This window comes from Theobroma umbraticum, unplaced genomic scaffold, assembly GCF_002168275.2.
Source record: "Theobroma umbraticum cultivar Fairchild unplaced genomic scaffold, ASM216827v3 scaffold_56.0, whole genome shotgun sequence".
Taxonomy (NCBI): domain Eukaryota; kingdom Viridiplantae; phylum Streptophyta; class Magnoliopsida; order Malvales; family Malvaceae; genus Theobroma; species Theobroma umbraticum.
Genome location: NW_018397256.1, coordinates 10,851,378 through 10,871,595, shown reverse-complemented (window position 1 = coordinate 10,871,595; position 20,218 = coordinate 10,851,378). Strand labels below are relative to the sequence as shown.

At 33.1% G+C, this 20,218-nt stretch overlaps 3 protein-coding genes across 3 annotated transcripts; 2 read left to right on the top strand and 1 right to left on the bottom strand.

Annotated features, from left to right (window-relative positions):
• Positions 1–3: 3 nt before the first annotated feature.
• Positions 4–4,015, bottom strand: LOC110410742 (alpha-aminoadipic semialdehyde synthase-like; the record flags this gene model as incomplete). The annotated part of the gene is made up of 8 exons (XM_021420608.2): positions 3,633–4,015; positions 3,135–3,221; positions 2,925–3,054; positions 2,486–2,659; positions 1,710–1,792; positions 798–914; positions 263–338; positions 4–59 (listed from the first exon to the last, which is right to left on the bottom strand). Coding segments are annotated over exons 1-8 (981 nt in total), but the record flags the coding sequence as incomplete, so codon positions are not given.
• A 6,988-nt stretch (positions 4,016–11,003) lies between these two features.
• On the top strand, positions 11,004–14,520 carry LOC110410509 (pectinesterase/pectinesterase inhibitor PPE8B-like). Its single transcript, XM_021420239.2, has 3 exons — positions 11,004–11,550; positions 11,879–12,481; positions 13,393–14,520. The coding sequence occupies exons 1-3, from the start codon at positions 11,226–11,228 to the stop codon at positions 14,088–14,090; spliced, it is 1,626 nt and encodes a 541-aa protein (XP_021275914.1). The 5' UTR covers positions 11,004–11,225; the 3' UTR covers positions 14,091–14,520.
• A 3,131-nt stretch (positions 14,521–17,651) lies between these two features.
• Positions 17,652–20,089, top strand: LOC110410936 (Plant invertase/pectin methylesterase inhibitor superfamily). Its single transcript, XM_021420885.1, has 2 exons — positions 17,652–18,755; positions 18,926–20,089. Exons 1-2 carry the CDS (start codon positions 17,837–17,839, stop codon positions 19,612–19,614), a joined length of 1,608 nt encoding a protein of 535 aa, XP_021276560.1. The 5' UTR covers positions 17,652–17,836; the 3' UTR covers positions 19,615–20,089.
• Positions 20,090–20,218: the final 129 nt, after the last annotated feature.

The following is a 20,218-nucleotide window of genomic DNA, read 5'->3' as shown; positions in this document are numbered from 1 at the left end:
TTGAAGCTGCTGGGTGCTCAACAACCGGGGAAATCTTTCCTCCCAATAAAAGCAATTAACTGCCAGAGGATAAAATAAGATTCTATCAAAGTGTATATGCTCATTTAAGCATACAGGTGATTAGGAAGGTTAAAGATAGTTTAGATTATCTGGTAATTCACGGAAAGAAGACGAGACAAAACCTATTATTATTTTTTGATTAAGTACAATTGCAAGAATTGCAAAATAGACTAGTGTTGGCAAATTCAAAGGTGCCACATACCAAGAACAGATACGTATGGTGCTATTCTTTCATGGAAAACAGGCTTGTAGCATTCTGGATGTGCATAATAGTCAGCCTGAAATTAGGAGAAAAGGAGAAGGAAAGGAAGAAACTGTAAGGACATGCTTTCCCGGTTGAAGACAACATTATATTCATCAAACTTGGAAAAAGAGAACATGGCCCGAAACTTACAAAGACTAAAAGCAGTTAAACATGGATTTAACATGCTACATTTCCCTTATAAATAATCTCAAGTATCAACCCAAATTGTAAGTGTTTTGATCAATAGCTTAAATTATTGTTCATCTTGTTGAGATCATGTGAAGATAATTGGATCCACCACTGTTGCCCAAGAACTTTACTTCTCTGCTTATTATCCTAAGGCACAATATTTTTTAGAGCTTGCCTCCTCTTGGTGACAAAAAATATAGGGTAGTACATGAACTTATTAATGGAATTCTATGAAACATATCGATGTATCAATGGACTTCAGGCTAACAGAACCCAAAAAACAAAACACAAAAATTACAGTTACCTTATCAAATACTTTAGGATTGTCTTTGTGCTCAACCATGTCCTGAGAAGTCACCACACAACCATACACTTCAAAGACTCTCTCCGATGCCTGACCAGGCAGAGGAGGATCCCTGGCCTAACAATAAGGGATATTTTCATGTAAACTAAAAGAATGTAGTTCAATGCAATTTATCAGATAAGCAAAGTAGAGAAAACTAGCACCTGTACATCAATTGGAACTTAGAAGCATTAATAAACAAATCTCCAATTTGGAACTTTGAACAGCTAATTCTATTATCATTTCTCACTGGTATTGCAAGTTCTAGAAATAGACTAGAAACCATATCTATAACCTCAGAAAATATGAAAGAGTAAGTGCTTTAACCTATGATAAAAGTTTAATGACATCTAAATGCACTATAATCTGATCTCTTGATCAGAGTTTTTTTTCTTTCTCGAAAATCATTCTTAATCAATTGTCACCAAAATGCAATATCATCATGTTTGTGATAAAATTTAGCACTAAAAAAATTACAAAATAAACAAATAAATAAATAAAAGCACAAAAAAACAATAAAATTGACAACACCAGCAACAAAATAATTAAGAAAATGAATAAAAAAGTACGAAAAAAACCAATAAATTTTACAACACCAGCTACCAAAATAATACAAATTTGGAAAATAAACAATAAACCCAAAAACTTAACGAAATCCGAGCTTCTGGAGAGAAGAAGGTAGAGAAGGAAATATTGTGGGCTTCAGTATTCAAAAAAACCGGGCTTCAGGATCAGGTTTAAGGAGCAAATAATCATTCTAAAACCAGACTTTTACAATAATAACTTAGTTCTAACCTTTCAAAAAAAAAAAACTTAGTTCTAAGAATTAACAAATTAATCTAAATAGAAAATTATTTTCAAACTAAAGCATACTTTCTCAAATAGTTGTGGAAGTTTGCTTGGATCAACAAAAGTGTGAGGAAGAAGCTTAAATATCTCCTGTGCCCCAAGAGATCCTGTAGGAAAAAAAGAAACAAAAATAAGATATACCATACAAGGGAAAGCCATAGTTACTATTTGGTTGGTATTTTTGTAACTTGCTTGATGCTTCATAAAAGCAAGAGTACAAAATGCCTTTACAAGAAAGGAAAAATGTATTTTGAATAATTAACAAATTAAAAATTAAAATTGAGTGACTAACATATTATGATTTTACTCTCATATAGCAATGAAACAATTATACTTAAATATTTATTGCATTTTTCAACTATTTGATTATTTTTTATCAGATATGCTTTTTGCATTTTACATTTTTTCTTCTTAATCAGAAATCTTGAATAAGTTGTTCAGGGCCTCATGAAGTAACGGCTGGGGTTTGAACTCTGCCACCAATATCCTGGGATGTGGGGTGAGTTACTGTTGGATGCTCAATCAAGTTTTGGGGCCAAACAGAGAAGATTAAAAACAAAGCAGCCTTCAAAAGTAAGGAAGAAGTTATCAGAAAAACCAGAAATTGTCTGGTAATACTCAGAATTGAGAATACCATGGATTTTGAAGATAGTTTAATTAAGTTTTTCTTCCTGAAGAGTAATTATCATGATATATTTAAGTGGAAGTAAATATATTAGCCAATATTCAGGCTGTACAATCTCCAGGCTATAAATCTAAAATTTTATCATAAGAGCAGTGAATTGCAACGTTTAGAATACCTTTTCCAGAACCGGTAAAAACAAAGACGAGAGGACAGATTCCTGATGGCAACCCCTCCCTTGCAATCTCGTCTCCTACAGAAATTACAGCTGCCTTAGCAGCAGTCACTGAAGGATACATGTAAGATGCACCCAGTGACAGGAAGGGCGTAGAATATCCAAGATTTAAATACCCTGTGAATTGTAAAGACCCTTGAAATCAGCTTAGCAATCAAGTAGAAGTGAACAATATACATTTGCAAGCGATGCTTCAGGCTCAAGTTTCCGCTATATCAGCAAACAAGATTAACGATAGAACATATTGGCAATATTTACATTTAATGATTCAAGATATCAGAAAATAATCGAGACTCAATTCTGCATAATTCATAAGCCTCCATTAAAATAAAAGCCCCTTTGATTAGGAAAGGCCAAAAGGGATTGTAAGTTGAGAGCTTACTCTCCCCTAGTCCTCGTAATAAGTCAATTAAAGCCACTCTTCCAGCAAATTTTCCAAAAGCAATTAATCTCTTCCCATTGTCTCCATCAACAAGCTCGTAGTCAAATAATGTCGCCCTTTCAGCCAGGATCTATAACCAGAAAGAGCCAATAGCATTATATCTAAGTTTTGCATGATAGACTGTTGATGACTACGAGGTAAAGGAAGTACCTTGTCCAACAAGGGCATGTTTTCTTCCTGTGCCTTGTGAGTGTGTGAAAAGAAGGCATAAGCTGTATCAGGACGAATCATCTCCAACTGCATCAGAAGGCAGGGGACAACCATGTTAACCTTCCCATGTTCACCAATAACAAAAACAAAAAAGAAAACCGTGTACTTCAAATTTTGAACTATAGTTTGTAGAGTTTATGATGAATATATAACTAGCGAAAGATTCATGAGCAATTATGATTGTTAATCAATTTTCTTTAAATATACATCGTAATAAAGCAATCAAATCAATTGAGGTTAAACATTTTTTAAGATTTGAGTATTTTTTATTCAAATATTCTTGTACAAAATTAAAAACTTCGCTTAAAGAACTCTACAAATTAAGTACTTAGTTAGGATTTAACAAACAACAGAAAACAAAAAAATAATAATAATAATCTACTAGTAAGAATAAAGGGAAAAGAGAAATTAAGAGTCAGAAGAAGTTGGCAGTATTACCCTCGGCATTTTGATGCCCAAGACGAGGCCACATGCCGACAAGTCGTCTGATATTTCACAGCCGACCTCTTCGTAGTGTTTATCATGAAAGATGCGCTTGCTGGATGGTTGCACGATGATGCGAGCCACTCCCTGGCCAGGACTTTTATCCCTGCCACCGTTGAGAAGTCGAGCACAGTGTGATGGGGTCAAAGGCGCCCTTCTTTCCCACTTATTTGAAGTTTCAGACAAGATCCCAACCACTCCATTTCCAAGCATGCTGCTCTTCCCCTAAACTCCGTAGTTTTATCACTCAATGGTTAGCAAATATATCTTTCCAAAAGGAAGGTCCATTAGCAAACATAAACGGAAAGTACTCGTATAGAAAGGTGGTCAGAAAGAAGAAGAGAAGGATACCTGTCAACGTCTAGTGTTCTTAAACCAAAAATTTCAGCTGTGGTAGTACAACAATTTCAGCTGGCAAAACTAAACCTGTATCTATTCTTAAACCAAAAATTTGGGCCCTTTGAAGCAGTCCATTTAACCATACCTTGACCTTTATTCCTCTAGCCCAATCGAAAAAGAAAGGAAAAATAAAAAATAAAAAAGCTAACAAAAAAAAAACCAAAATAAATTTCCCTCTTTTTCACAACCTTCACAGTTCTTCAAGCCTTGAAAACCCCATTTGGCTCCATTCCCCATTCCATAACAACACCCCTCGTTCCTCTCTTTCCTCACTTTCAAGTTCAATTTTTTTTTTGCTTAAAGAAATAGAATCAAACAGATAGATATAATATTCTATTTTTTCCCCAAGAGATTATGATTATGCTCATTAAATTCTATTCATGTCTGGTACCATTTTTCATTTAGATAACATTTGTTATTGTACAATATAATTTGATTACAAGTAATATGATTGTAAGTAATATGATTATAAAAAAAATAATATTATAGTATTTGATATATAAATAAAATAATAATTAAAATATAAAAACGATAATATTGTAGTATTTAGTTTATAAGTACTTTATTAAGAATGTGATGTTAATTTTTAAAATTATTTTTATTTATTAAAATATAAATTTAATATATTTATATTTTTATAATTAATTTTTATATAATATCATCTATTAAATATTTTTTAATATCATATATTTTATTTTTACTTCTTATTATAATTTAATATATTTTATTTTCATTTTTTAATATAATTTTTAATATTATATATTTTATTTTCATTTTTTACCCATATTATACAAATTTTAATATTTATATTTTATTTTATTTTATTTTTTGATTTTTATATTATATATTTTATTTTAATATTTTTTATTTTAATTATAATATTATAAAATATTTTTAATAAAGTAATAAAGTTGAAGAGTAAAAATATCTTTAAGAACATTGTAAAATGTAATGTAATGTAATTGCATTGATTTTAGATTGCAATCACATTACATCCCTTGGTTGTAATGTGATTGCATTACAATATTATATTACAATAGTTTATTGTAAAACAAACACTGTAATATAATTTAATTAAATATATTACAAAAAATATGTTTTCACTTTTCTCATACCAAATGCTACTTAAAATCAGTTCTCTTTTGAGTTTCTCTCAAAATCTCTCAATTTTTTATTTTTTATTTTTTGGGTTTTTTTTGAAGGTATGGTAATTGGGAGTAACCATATTCAAAACCATAACCACCAAGAAGATGGAGAGAAAAACCCAACTAAGGGAGGAGCTTCTAGGGCGTGGCGCACGACCGTTTTCAGGTCAGTCCGTTTCGACTAGTGGTAGTGTTGGCTCCCCCTCGAGCCGGAGTGAGCAAGAAATGGCTACACCAGCTAGTGAGAACACCTTTTTAAGATTGAACCATCTCGATATACACGGAGATGCTGCTGGATCTCAAGGTGAAGTTGGGTGAGTGAGTTTTTTTTTTTTTTTTCTGGGATACCCTTTTAGCTTGAGTTTATGATATCCATAATTTTAATGCATAATATATCAAAAAGTTTTTAAATTATTTAAAAATTTTAAATAAATTTTTATATTTTTATTATATATAATCAAATCTTTATATTTTTATTTAAATCAAATAAATTTTTATATTTTTTATTTTAAGTTAAATAAATTTTTATGATTAATAATTGACATGCTATTTATTATTTTATATTACATAATATTGATGTAATATGTTAAAATATTATAATTAATTATGATGTGACATATTAACATATCATAATTGATTATAACATGACATACTAATTTAACATAAAAACATGATTGTCTTACATTTTTCATCTTCTACATCAATGTTATATCAGTGTTATGTGAATATAAAATGACAAGTAATATTTTTACTAATGATAATTAGTCAATTATTAGTCGTATGAGTTTATTTGATCTAAAATAAAAATACAAAACTTGATTAAACCTAATAAAAAAAGATATATTTGAATATTTTTAAATAGTTTAGAGACATATTTGAGCATTAAGCTTAATTTTAACTGTTTTAAATTACTAGAAAAGATTTTGAGATAAAATTACTTTTAATGAAATTTTTTTATATTTAAACGCAGGTGTTGCACGTTATGCTTAAAAAATGTTGTTATTATACGTCATCTTGAAAAAAAATGTTGTTACATTTCATAATTAAAAAATATTGTTGATTCATACCATGTTGAAAAAAAAATTTCTCGATACACATCATGTTGAAAAAAAATTATTACACATCTTATTTAAAAAATATTATTATTACACACCATATTCAAAAAATTTTGTTACATGTCATATTTAAAAATGTTGTTGTTAAATGTTATGTTCAAAAAAAATTTGTTTACACGTCCTTTGGAAAAAAAAATTATTACATGTTATGTTCAAAATAATTTTATTATACGTCATGTTTACAATGTTGCTACGCATTATGTACAAAAAAATTTTATTATACGCCATATTTAAAAAAATATTATTACATGTAATATACAAAAAGATGTTGTTACATGTCATGTCATGTTCAATAAATTTGTTACACGTCAAATACAATAGAGTTGTTACATGCAGGCATAGCATGCAAAAACTTTGAGTAGAAATCTTACTTATAGAGTTCATTTCATTTATAATTTCAACCTATGAATTTTAGAGTTCTATGAATATAAATCAATATATTCAATAATATGTTGTTATACGTTATCCTATGTTCTTTAGTTTGTAAATCGAAGACAATATAACTAGATGACTAGAAATAGATAGAGAAATAGTGATGGCATTAAAATTAGATAGAGTTGCATGGTGAGGGAGACAGAAAATATTTAATTTGTCTAGATGACAAGAGAGAGAAATTGAGGCAAGATAAAATATTGTCTGAAATGATTTAAATGACATTTTTTTCCATTTAGGAAAAAATGATAAAATGAATTAATTTTATATTAAAGGTTATTTTTGAAATTGGGTTCAGTAAACAATTAACTTTATAACACACAATTTGCTCTTCCAATAAATTTCCATGATAATATTAGTAAACCTCAATTGAGGCCCAACGTCACGTTGCTCTCAGATTAAACCCAAAGCTGAATCTTGTGCTGCCACTAGTTTTTTAGGCCTAAATCATTGTTCAAGATTCTGCAGTATAAGGTCATTTCTAGTTAAATGAAGTCATGAATTCTGGTCGATAACCCTCATTCTGCGGCATAACTACAGAGCAATTTTGCAATAATTTCGAGAATAAATCAAACTTGGCTGTTCATTAATGATCTCATTTGATCTCTTGCGATTGAAATATAGTTGTACTGACTAATTAAACTTCGGAGAATAGGCTTTAAATGGGATGGGCCACGGATAATCTTTTTTCTTTGTTGGATAAATGGGCCATGGATAATCTTGTACTTCAAGGAATTTATTTGCTCATTCCAGTCTGGCTTATGGCTGCTCAATTGTCTATGTCCCGAGGGAACTCATTCTCCATCAGGTCGTCCCACCGTGAAGGTATCAGGTATTTACTGGGTCCTAATAGTAGAGATATGCTCTTTGATTTTTTTTTGTTTGCCTGTTTTGCTCTCTTAAAATCTCTTAATTTTGAAAGCCTCTGCTCACCGAACATAACTAAATCAAATAAATATAGAAGGAAACTGAAAATCATTCAAAAAATGAATTCCATATGAGAAATGTTCCTCGTCATCTTCCTCGAGTCGTTGTTAGACTGTTCTACTTTGATTTACTTTATCAGTTGCCCCATTATATAAAATATGCTTTCTTCATTTTTATTATCTCAATTAAGATATTGTAGTAGCTTCATTATTGAATGGTTTTCTGATCATTCTAATTATCACCATCTAAATACTTTGGATAGAGAAAAGCTTTAGAATCCTCACACACCAAATTTTGACGTCAAAATTTAGCATTTAAACTATAGTACCATCACTAAATTTACCAATGAATTTTTGGTGTTGGGGGCAATTAATCCATCCATAAACAAATTAAATGCTCACCAAAATATAAATACCAAGTTCAGAGAAGGAAGACATATCGGTTTCTTTTCATTTTCTTGTTCGGTTTAATGGGAATCACATGCATGTTGGACCTATAATTAATTGAAATCTTGAAATATATTAATCAAAGTCATTATCATCCGGTTGTAAAATTAGGTCTTTGGACCTAATGTTTTTGAACCAATCAGCACGCCATTCTTGGATGCTGAATAATTTAATATGCTTAATTAAAGAGTCACCAACAAGAGGAGAGAGTAGAGTGGTTAAGTGAAGCTGTTTAAAAGTCTTGACAGACGTAAAACGTCTTCGAACAACGGCAAATGCAACCAAATTCTGCGAGCAGTAGGACTGGCGGCTGCATAACCTTGTTTGGCTTCTTCCATTTGATTAGCAAGTACATATTTTTCCTTAGAATTGCCATGCTGAAAGCTGTCCAAATTCAAAAGCCAGAGCCTCTGATTACTGTGGGATTCTCACCGTCACGCAAATCACAGAGAGAGAAAGAGAGAGAGAGAGAGAGAGCAAAGATTCTTGACGAATCACGCAAACAGAAAAGCTAAAGATTTGATGAACCAAAGGGAATTTGACACTTCCCCCAAGTCGGTGCATGAAGGATGGACAAGGGTTCCCCATAATTAATAGTCAAATGCTTTCTACTTCTTGAAAAACCAAGAAGCATAATTGAAATGGGAAAAAGGGTTGCATCAAAAAGCAAAATTCTTCTATGGAAGTTTCAAAAGATTAGATTGATGGATCCATGCAAATGAGAATCCAAAGAAACAGTGAAAGTTGTCGAATCGATGCTCAATTAAATAATTAACGGTCCCTAACCAAGATTATCTTTTGACAATAAAGTAAAAAGCAAAGATATTTATTACTGTGAAAGAGTACGTGTGTGATAACGAATACGAAAAATGTTGCCAATATATAACGAAGACGAATACGATATGTTGGCAACAATTTGGTGGATTTTTCGCAAGAGACAGAGAAAGACCGCGTGCACATTTATGGCTTCTTCTTCTTCAAAAGAAGCAAAGCTGTAACGCGTTTTCGCGTCTACCATCTTTAAAGCGATACCCTCTTTAATTAGTGCCTTTACTACTTTTGAAAAAGAAGCCACCATGCTTCATGTCTCAGGATATATTCTTACAAAATTCGAATAATTTAGTTTTTGTCTCCACGTTATTACTGCAAAGGATTCTTATTGTGCCAATTAATGGGTGGTCAACCAAACATAGTGAAAAATCATTATTAACTTATGTACGTGAAACTTATAAGTGTCTATTTAAAAAAAAATTAATATTTAATGTATTAATAATGTATAATTTTTATACATTGTCAGATTATCAAATTTTAACACTTCATTAATAAGTTAAAATGAATAAAATTTATTTTTTATTTTGTTCAAAATAATAAAGTTTCAGAATAACGTCAACTTTTTATTTTCTTTCAAATAATACCTCATTGATGAAGTGTTAAAATTTAATAATCTGATAGTGTATAGAGAGTATATATTGTCAATGTATCAAATATTATCTTTTTAAAAAATATTTTAGATTTTTCTTTCATTATCACAATATAACTAGGACAAATTAAAACAATTATAAATTGTTTGATTGGATTGTTTCACATAAATCTTATAGTCTAAATTTGAGCATTACATAACATCATTCTAGGTTTATCTTGTCAATTAAGAAAAATAAAATAAAGTAATTGAAAAGAAATCGAAAGAAAGTAAAATAAAAAATAATAATATGGTTTTCTTGTTAGGGATATGTGGATTTTCTATATATGGAAAAAGGCTTGACACAGTACTCAAAAGCAATTAATGGGGTTTTAGTCGCTTAGGAAAGTAGAAAGAGAAGCTAGATGGTTTTTTCTCTTTGTGAATGCAATAGTTAGGTACAGATCTCTACAATTGTTTGATTGCGTTTTTCTATTATATTTGGTATTATCGTGGAATCCCTTGTTTAATTGAGATTTCCCCTATTTCTATGGATAGGTTGAGAGGCATTACTTAGAAAGGAGGAAAAAAGGACTGCAATGCAGAGGCATGTGGTTTTTCTTCTATTTTCTTCTAATGAAACCAGCAGAGAGAATTTTTCGTCTAATGGGTTTTCTTTACAACCTTCGTAACATGTTCTGAAATCTAGGTCTGACAAAATTAGTAACTTCAGTGTAACAGTATAGGTACCATTATTAACCCTTGAAAAGAAAAAATGACTCAGCTTGTATAACCATGAACACATGCATGCCCTGCCTTACTCCCCTCCCTCCTCCTTCATAAGCAGATGAACATGTCATGGGTCCCGGAGCTATCCATACATAGTTGAAAAATTAAAAACTATTGGTTTTTTTTATTAAAAATTTGAGAAATTTTTTGAGAAAAGATAATGAGGATAAAAGGGAATTAGACTCAAACAAAATATACAATTTTTCACAAAAAAAGGGGTTTTGATAAACTTGCATGTTAATTTGAGATCATAAGGGAGTTTGTTTCCTTTGTTTCTCTTTTGATAAATTAAAAGCATAGTTTAATTTCATATTGATATATTGTAAGTTATTGAAACATTTCTGAATAATTTCGTTTTTTATTTTTAATCGTAAAACTATTAATTATTGAGAGAAGTAAATTAAAATATAGATTTCTTTTGGCTTCCATAGCTAAAAGGGGAAGGTGAATTATATATACATGATCTGTAATTAAATGGTTGATACTTGATATAAACATAGAGAAGAAAAAGGTGGGAGACATTTGGACTAAAAATAGGCGAGGCGAAACCATGAGCAATGGGCAGGCACACAAGCCTAGAGGACGCCACTCGTTTGGATTTAAGCAATAAAAAATCCTCACTTTTTTCACCGCCGACACCAGGATAAATAGACCACACCCAACACTGTTGCTGATACAATGACTCATGGCACCCCAGTCGTCGATCATCTCCACGAGTCCCACCTTCCTTCTTAAATTCCTTCACCTTCCCATCTAACTCTCAAACTCCTTGCTAAGTAGCCTTGTAACCTCCCCTCCTCTTTCTTCCATAAATTCATTAGGGCTCTGTCTCTATTCTTCACTACATGCTTATCTTCTTTCTTTATTTATAATTATATATCTTCATTGTTTAGCATATGTTACCCAAAAACATGCCAAATTTCTCCTCACATTCATCGTTGGTGTTGTTGGTTGCTCTTTGTTTGTGCTGTACCTCATATGCGACCTCCAGTAGCGATGATTTTCTGCGAGCTGAGTGCTTAAATGTGCCTGCAGCCGAGTTTGTAGGCTCTCTAAGAACCACCATTGATGCTGTAAGAAAAGTGACCTCCATCGTCTCTCAGCTTGGAAGCTTTTTTGGTGATTTTCGACTTTCTAATGCCGTCTCTGATTGCCTTGATCTGCTGGACTTTTCTGCTGATGAGTTGAGCTGGACTCTGTCTGCTTCCCAGAATCCTAAGGGTACTTTACTATGTCTTAGCTCCTTAAGAATCTTCCCTTTTCTTTTCTTGTACCTATTGCTCGCCTTTTTCCTTGAAAAAGTTTAATACATATGGAAGCATATGATTCCCAATCACTTTTTCCCCCTTTGGCGTTTTAATGAAATTATAAGAAAGCATGTGATTACATGCAACTTTTGTGGTGGCTAGGTAACTGTATGTAATCTCAACTACATTAGCTAACTACATCGGCCTTTGTTTAATTTTCCGTTAATGTCTTACATATATTTGAGGTCATATATAAATGATAAAACTAGTACTTGAAAAGGTAAGCTTTTACTTATATGCAGCTAAACAAAACAGCACTGGTGATCTAAGTTCCGATTTGAGGACATGGCTGAGTGCCGCAATGGCTAATCAGGAGACATGCATTGATGGGTTTGAGGGTACAAGTAGCGTGATCAAAACTGTAGTGGCAGGGAGCCTTAATCAAGTCACGTCGCTGGTCAGTGACCTTCTCACCATGGTGCACCCGGGTCCCAGTTCAAAATCGAATGGAGGTGCCAGCAATGGTGGTAACAAAGGAGGAGGAGGAGGCGCTTCTGGGGGTCATCCGGGCCAGAAACTAGCAAATAAAAGGAACCAATTTCCATCATGGGTGAAAAGGGAGGACAGAAAACTGTTAGAGGTAAACGGGGTAACAGCTGATGTTGTGGTTGCAGCAGATGGGACTGGAAACTTTACTAGCATAATGGATGCAGTTGCTGCAGCACCCGACTACAGCATGAGCAGATATGTTATTTACATTAAGAAGGGTTTATATAAAGAGAATGTAGAAATTAAGAAGAAGAAATGGAACCTTATGATGGTTGGTGATGGAATGGACGTTACAGTAATATCCGGAAATCGAAGCTTCATTGATGGTTGGACCACGTTTCGATCAGCAACTTTTGGTAAGTAGTAGAATCAATTATTTTAGTGGACTTTGTTAAGTTTTAAGACCCACAGCATCATCAGTTTTCTTTGCAAAAAAGGAGGAAGCCATAAACACTCGTGGCAGCCCATTAGAGCATAACTGCATATCTATAAAATCCCTACTGAAAATTCAATGCAGGGGTTGATCCTATGCCTCCATGGCTCAACTAGTCAACCTCCTTGAGGGCATTGGTTGGGGTCATTATTTACGACTGCTAGGTAGCATAGATGCATTCATTTGAAATTAGTTTGTACAAATATTAATTATCCTTGTTAAGGACTTTTGTATGACATTTTTTGAGTGCTAGAGTTGGCGTGTTCCCACTTGACATCCCAAGAACCCATACCTGCATGGGTTGTATGTATGGAAATATGATGTTGCCCCCAGACATTTTTTCTGCTTTTCGCAACACTAATATGGTGAAACGTTTATACAAGACGTATATTTTTTCCCATCTAACTTTCCTCAGATGAGAAAAATAATAAATTTAACAAAACAAGTAGAGAGCTGTATCCCCTGCTTCTACTATTCTACACACTTCTTGACTTACAGTATTTAGTGATTCTGCACTTCTTTTCTACCTGTGATTTCTAGAGGACAAAATGAAGAAGCTTTGTAGAACTAAAAGTAAAAAGTTTCCAGAGTGAATTACATGGGTAATTTGATTTTTGATAACCAACAAGAAGAAAGATCTAAGACTTGCAACGTGAAATACTCTATAGGTTTAGAGAACAGTTCAATTTGGGGCCATTAATGTTCTTCTCTCTTAAGAATTTTAGTAAGAATCTTGAAATTGTTATGGTGCATAGCTATTTTCGATATTGTCCTTTTTTTTTTTCGTTACTGTTATTCTAATATGCATCACACATTTTGTCCTAAACTCTGCAGCTGTAAGTGGAAGAGGATTCATAGCGAGAGACATAACATTTGAGAACACAGCAGGGCCCCAGAAACACCAAGCAGTGGCATTGCGATCCGACTCTGACCTGTCAGTCTTCTTCCGATGTGCTATTAGGGGCTACCAAGATTCGCTCTATACTCACACAATGCGCCAATTTTTCCGGGAATGTAAGATCACTGGCACTGTGGATTTCATTTTTGGTGATGCAACTGTGGTCTTCCAGTACTGTCAAATCCTAGCCAAGCAAGGTCTACCAAACCAGAAAAACACGATCACCGCGCAAGGCCGAAAAGACCCGAACCAACCTACAGGCTTCTCTATTCAATTCTGCAATATCTCAGCTGATACAGATTTGTTACCTTTCGTAAACTCCACTGCTACATACCTTGGAAGACCCTGGAAGCTGTATTCAAGAACTATTCTCATGCAATCCTACATTAGTAATGCCATAAGGCCAGAAGGGTGGCTTGAGTGGAATCAAGATTTTGCTTTGGACACATTATACTATGCAGAGTTCATGAATTTTGGGCCAGGGGCTGGTCTTGGTAGCAGAGTTAAGTGGCCTGGCTACCATGCCTTAAATAACTCTGCTCAAGCCGCTAATTTTACGGTGGCTCAATTCATTAAAGGAAACTTGTGGTTACCGTCAACTGGCGTTAAATACACAGCAGGATTGGGGGTATAATGAAGCAATCGATGTAACTTCATTAATGTATTTAATGTAGCATATCTTTTTCATATATTATTAGTGATAAGTTTTGTGTAGAATCCTTTCTTTGACGGGTTTCAACTTTCAAGTCTCTTATCTTTGTATCTCTGTCAAAAGATCTCCAATTAGCAGTCATGACTCACCGAGGGATCAATCTGCATAATCAAGCCCTGACGGCCTCTGAATTCTGAGAGAGGATTGTTCGTGTAGACAAGTGATTGCAATTTTTCTGAATATTGTAATGAAAATTGAAAGCCGAGATGTGAGATGAGTTGGTTTTATTGTGGAAAAGAGGATGAAATTTCACTCTTTCTCATGATATTTAAACCACTTAACCAATTATAAAAGCTTATGATTTGTAAAATTTACCGTCAAAAGTCAATCTTATGCGTATATGTTTATAATTTGTTAAAGGTTCCACTTTTGAATAGTTACCTTTAATATATATCAAAGATTAATATTTGATACGTTAACAATTTATAACTTTTATACATTATTACATTATTAAATCTTGATATTTTATTAATGAAGTAAAAAAAATAAAATGCAGCTTTTATTTCCTTCAAAATAATAAAATCTCAAAATTATAACACCTTTTTATTTTTTTAAAAAAATACTTTATTAATGAAGTATTAGGATTTGATAACATGATAGTGCATAGAAACTTTCAAATATTTTTCCATACATTCATTAAATACAGAATCTCGTTTAAACGATAATCTTAATTACTTGACCTTTAAGGGTAACAAGTTAATCAAATTAAATCTCCCCCAAGGCAACATGTCAAACCTGCACTTTTCATTGGCCATATCTCCCAGGACATTTGTGGCTAAGTTATATACACATTTACGCACAGTTCCGATCGCATTTTAACTTTGATTATTTGTAGGTGGTTTTGTTATTAAAGGGATAGAAATAGAGCATAGTTTTCATACGATGTGGCGTTCAATAAATTACCGAGTGATTATCTCAGCCACCCGACGAAAATAGGCCGCCGTCGTTGGAGTAAACACAGGGCCGGATGGCCGTTATTGGAGCAAATTTGCTGAAGTTCATCATCGGTTATTGCATGAGAAGGGCCTAGCATGCATAAAACAAGAACGACTAGTTGGTGGAGAAATACAAAACCATCTTGGATATATGAATCAAGTATTAAGATAAGTAACATTTCTCAAATATAATCTTAATCTGCTAATAAATGCTTTAAAGGAGAAATAATTATATCATACCCGTAAGAGACTCATCCAATAATATAATGTCGAGTGTCAACAATTTTCTCCATTAATGAAGTAATTTACTTGTTTGAACCAAATAGCTAAATCACTGTTCAACATGAAACAGGCCATTAATCCACCCCCCCCCCCCCTTCGAAGTGTCATTATAGATTAAAAAATTTGTACATAAATATTTTATTTGATCCATACTTTTGTCTCTTACTCTCTGCCTTTTGGGTCAAATATTGTCTCTTATCCTTTTAAAATTGATGATTGAAAATATATAAAGAGAAAGATAGTATCACATCACGTAAAATAAAAAAGTGTAAAAAATATCATAATTAATTTAATTAAATAATATAAAAATGTTTTTATTCAATGTTTACGAAAATCTGATTGATAAAAAATTTCAAAAAAATTATAAATGATAAATTTCTTGCCGTGATTTTTTTTCAAACATTATATTAAAAGTGTTGAGAGGATTTAGAAATTTTTTAATACAAAAGTTTTCATTTACTATTAAATAAAATTAGCAACTGTTTAATTTAAGAAATATTAAAAAAAGAAAATAAAATTGATTAATGATAAAATTAAGGTTAGATAACGTGGAAAAAAGTCTTTAAAAAGAAAAAAAATTAAGGAAGAATGAAAAAAAAAACCAAAATTCAAAAAAAAAGATAAAAAGATCAAATTAATATTATTTGATAAAATATCGAATCAATTAAATGATCGAAAGGAAAAAAATGCAAGAATCTTTTAGTAAAAAATTGGGGGAAAAGAAAGGAGAAGAGACAATATAGGGAATATCATAAGTGGTGAAACCAATGCCACCGACGATTACAGTTGAAAATTTTCATGAAAATTTGTAGTAACGTTTTTTTTAAAAAAAAATATGTTAAAGAGATGAATAATTTAAAGGGTCCCATTGAAGTGTTGACAAAGTACAAGAAAATTATTTTTATAAAAAGATCAATTTTCAAATAATCATAAAGATCAAAATATTGCAAAGAAAATAAAAATAAAAATAAAAATCATGAAATTTATAAATAAAATAAAATTATTAAATAAATAATTACATTTTACTAATATACAAGGAAAGAAAAATATAATGAATTTTGATAATCATGATTAATATGAATTATAGTCATTTTTTTAAACCAATAACCATTAAACAATTATATGAATGCAAAACACAGACTACAAGTAAGATCTATACTATATATAAAAAGAAGTCCCACGTGGAGACTTTAGGAGTTGTAAATTTTAGATATGGTTTCCAACAGAATTATTAAATTTTACCACATGTATCTTAGAGGAGGAGAGTTGTGATGTGTTTGGTGGGTGGGTTGCATCTTGAAGAGAATAAGCTAGGCGGACCGTGTATAATGCATGAGTTTCCTATGGATTTCCTCAAAAATAATTATTCTTTTCGTCATTTAGAAAAATCCAATTTTTGATTTTTATTAATTTTAAAAAAATATACATAAATCAAATGAAGTTTAAATAATTAAGTTGAGAAGCTTACAAGTTAATCGGGTGGTCGGATACAGAAAACAAATGCCTCTATCAAGAAGGCTAAAAATTGTTGATCAAGAATGTAAGCATGTGAAAAATATTTAATGTGCAGGGACAAAAGTTAAATACAATATTTGACTTCATCGCGTGAATCGCTACACACAAGACAACCGTCAACTTGCGACCTTTATTATGTTATAATTAAAGGGAAAAGAGAATTCAAAGTTCTTAATTTGAGATTTTAAGTTAATTTGAATCTTGATATGTTGAAAATGGGGATTTTTTTTTTTTTGGAGTTTGAATCTTGTTTATGAAGTTTTTAGGCAGAAGAAAAAGGGGCTCTGCTCTGCATTCTTGAACGTGGTTTGTTGCAGTGAAACAGAGAAAAAGCACGGAATCATTGGCATGCTGCAGAAGAAAAATGGGTACCCATACGAAAGCCCTTACCTCGTTCTCGTTTGTATTTATTGATGCCCGAATAATCTCCGACATGACCATCTTCTCTACTTGTTTTCTGATTAATTAACCCATCAATCTAAACGAAAATTGTTGTAAAACTCGTGAAGAAAATATAAGCAATGTCCATGGCCTGATGCAGCTCCCTTCTCCCTCAATCCAAATTGGCAAATTTGAAATATCCCTGAGTTTGTCTCTTTGTCTCAAATTTCCTGTGAAAAAGAGAGAGGAAAAAAACAAAGGAATAGTAAGACTGGCAAAGTTCAGTGCCCCAGGAGCCTGGACACTATCTATCTCAGTTCGGCGTATTCTCTGCCACATAATTTAGACTTTCCACTACCATATTCTTTTCAAAATCCACCGTAATTGGTTAATATTGTATTTTTATTACAGAATCACAGACGTTAATCCAAACAAAAACCCATGCAACTTGTGTTCCCAAAGACTATATGTTAAAACAATGAGCAATTAGCCTTATCTGATTTCCTAGGCCTATAAACTACAGAAAATTCCTCTTAGCTTCTGCATCCGTTTTCAATGGCTTCCTCCAACCCAAAATTGTCTGTCCTCCTCTTCACCATTTTCTTCTCTTCAACATTTGCTCTCAACACCTCTTCTACAACTTCTCTAAACTCCAATCTCTCTTCCATACGAAGTTTTTGCGAAACCACACCATACCCAGAGGCTTGTTTTGATTCATTGAAGCTTTCCATTTCGATAAATATCAGTCCCAACATACTTAGCTACCTACTCCAAACTCTCCAGAGTGCCTTATCTGAAGCTGGAAAGCTAACCAATCTATTCTCTTATGGTGGAAGAGCAAATATTGTTGAAAGACAAAGAGGAACAATGCAAGACTGCAAGGACCTCCACCAAATCACACTATCTTCCTTGCAGAAGTCAGTTTCAAGAATCCGATCAGGTGATTCACGGAAGCTAGCTGATGTAAGAGCTTATCTCAGTGCAGCTCTCACAAACAAGAATACATGTTTAGAAGGACTAGATTCTGCTTCCGGTCCATTGAAACCTATTCTGGTGAAATCTTTGATTAGTACTTACAAGCATGTCAGTAACTCTCTTTCAATGCTTCCTAAGTCAGGTTCTAAAAAGGGCCATCGAAATCGTCGCCTCCTGGGATTTCCAAGCTGGTTGTCAAGAAAAGCTCGCCGGATTTTGCACAGCACTGATGATGAATACGACCCGAGTGAAGTGTTGACTGTAGCTGCAGATGGAACAGGAAATTTCAGTACCATCAGTGATGCTATAAACTTTGCTCCAAATAATAGTAATGACAGAATAATTATCAATGTTAGAGAAGGAATTTATGAAGAGAATGTGGAAATTCCAAGCTACAAAACCAACATTGTTCTGCTTGGAGATGGAAGTGATGTCACTTTCATCACTGGTAACAGAAGTGTGTTTGATGGCTGGACCACTTTCAGATCTGCAACTGTGGGTAATGTCCCAAACTCCTAGCTATTGGTGACATTATTAGATAATTAGTAGTAACATTTTTGGGAAAAAAAAACTATTGTTTTGTTGGAATGCATCATTGGGAAGGGAATATATTGAAATTATGATTCATCATTATAACTTTACTCATTGTTTAGTAACTTCATGTTGCAGCGGTAGCTGGTGAAGGCTTTTTGGCTCGCGACATAACCATCGAGAACAGCGCAGGGCCAGAGAAGCACCAAGCGGTTGCATTAAGAGTAAACGCAGACTTCGCTGCACTGTTTAGATGCACAATCGATGGTTACCAGGATACATTATATGCCCACTCATTTCGACAATTTTACCGTGAATGTGACATATATGGTACCATAGATTACATCTTTGGGAATGCTGCTGTGGTCTTCCAGGCATGTAACATAATCTCCAGAATGCCAATGCCAGGTCAGTTCACAGTAATTACTGCTCAATCTCGAGACACCCCAGATGAGAACACTGGAATTTCGATGCAGAATTGTTCAATTCTTGCCACAGATGAACTGTATGGGCATTCAAGCAGTGTTAAAAGCTACCTTGGAAGGCCGTGGAGGCTGTACTCGACAACAGTTTATCTTGAATCCTACATTGATGATTTTATCGATCCTACTGGATGGACTAAGTGGTCAGGTGATCAAGGTTTAGATACCCTTTATTATGGAGAGTACAATAATTATGGACCAGGATCAGGAACGGATAATCGAGTTACTTGGCCCGGCTATCACATAATGGATTATGATGCCGCCTATAATTTTACAGTCTCAGAGCTCATTAGTGGTGAAGCCTGGCTGGATTCTACTTCATTCCCGTACGATGAAGGGATTTGACCAAAATATAACTACCGTCTTGGTCTTTCTAGTCTATTTCTTCTACTGTAATGAGACTTTAGCCGAGTGGCCTACAAGAAGGTCGTGAAAGATAATTAAGGCATAAGAGAAGCTTTACTTTACAGGTCAGTACAAGAAGGTCGTGAAAGATAATTAAGACATAAGAGAAGCTTTACTTTACAGGTCAGACCCACATGGATATCGACTCTTGTCTGATGGTAGGTTGTAGTTTTCAAAGTTCAATTTGTAATATAGAACTGTAAAAGGTGCAAGCTGCCAAGCAGAATTGCCCAAGGCGATTTGGTTAAAGGGATTCTGGTGAATGTTTTGAACTGTACATTATTTTGGCTTAGCATTAAATTTCTTCATGGGCTGCTGGTGAACATATTGATGAACCAAACATACGCACGGGCTGTCATTTTCCTATCTTTCAAATTTATGTAAAAATATCGAAAGAATTTCCTCGAAAATATGATTATAAATGAATATCAGTCGGTGAGATGCTTTCCTTGACTAAAAGCTGATAACAATTCCAACCATGGAAAACATTGGTGGGCAGTTGTTGATTTCCGGACCCAAGGCCTCGAAATCATTTCCCCTGTTC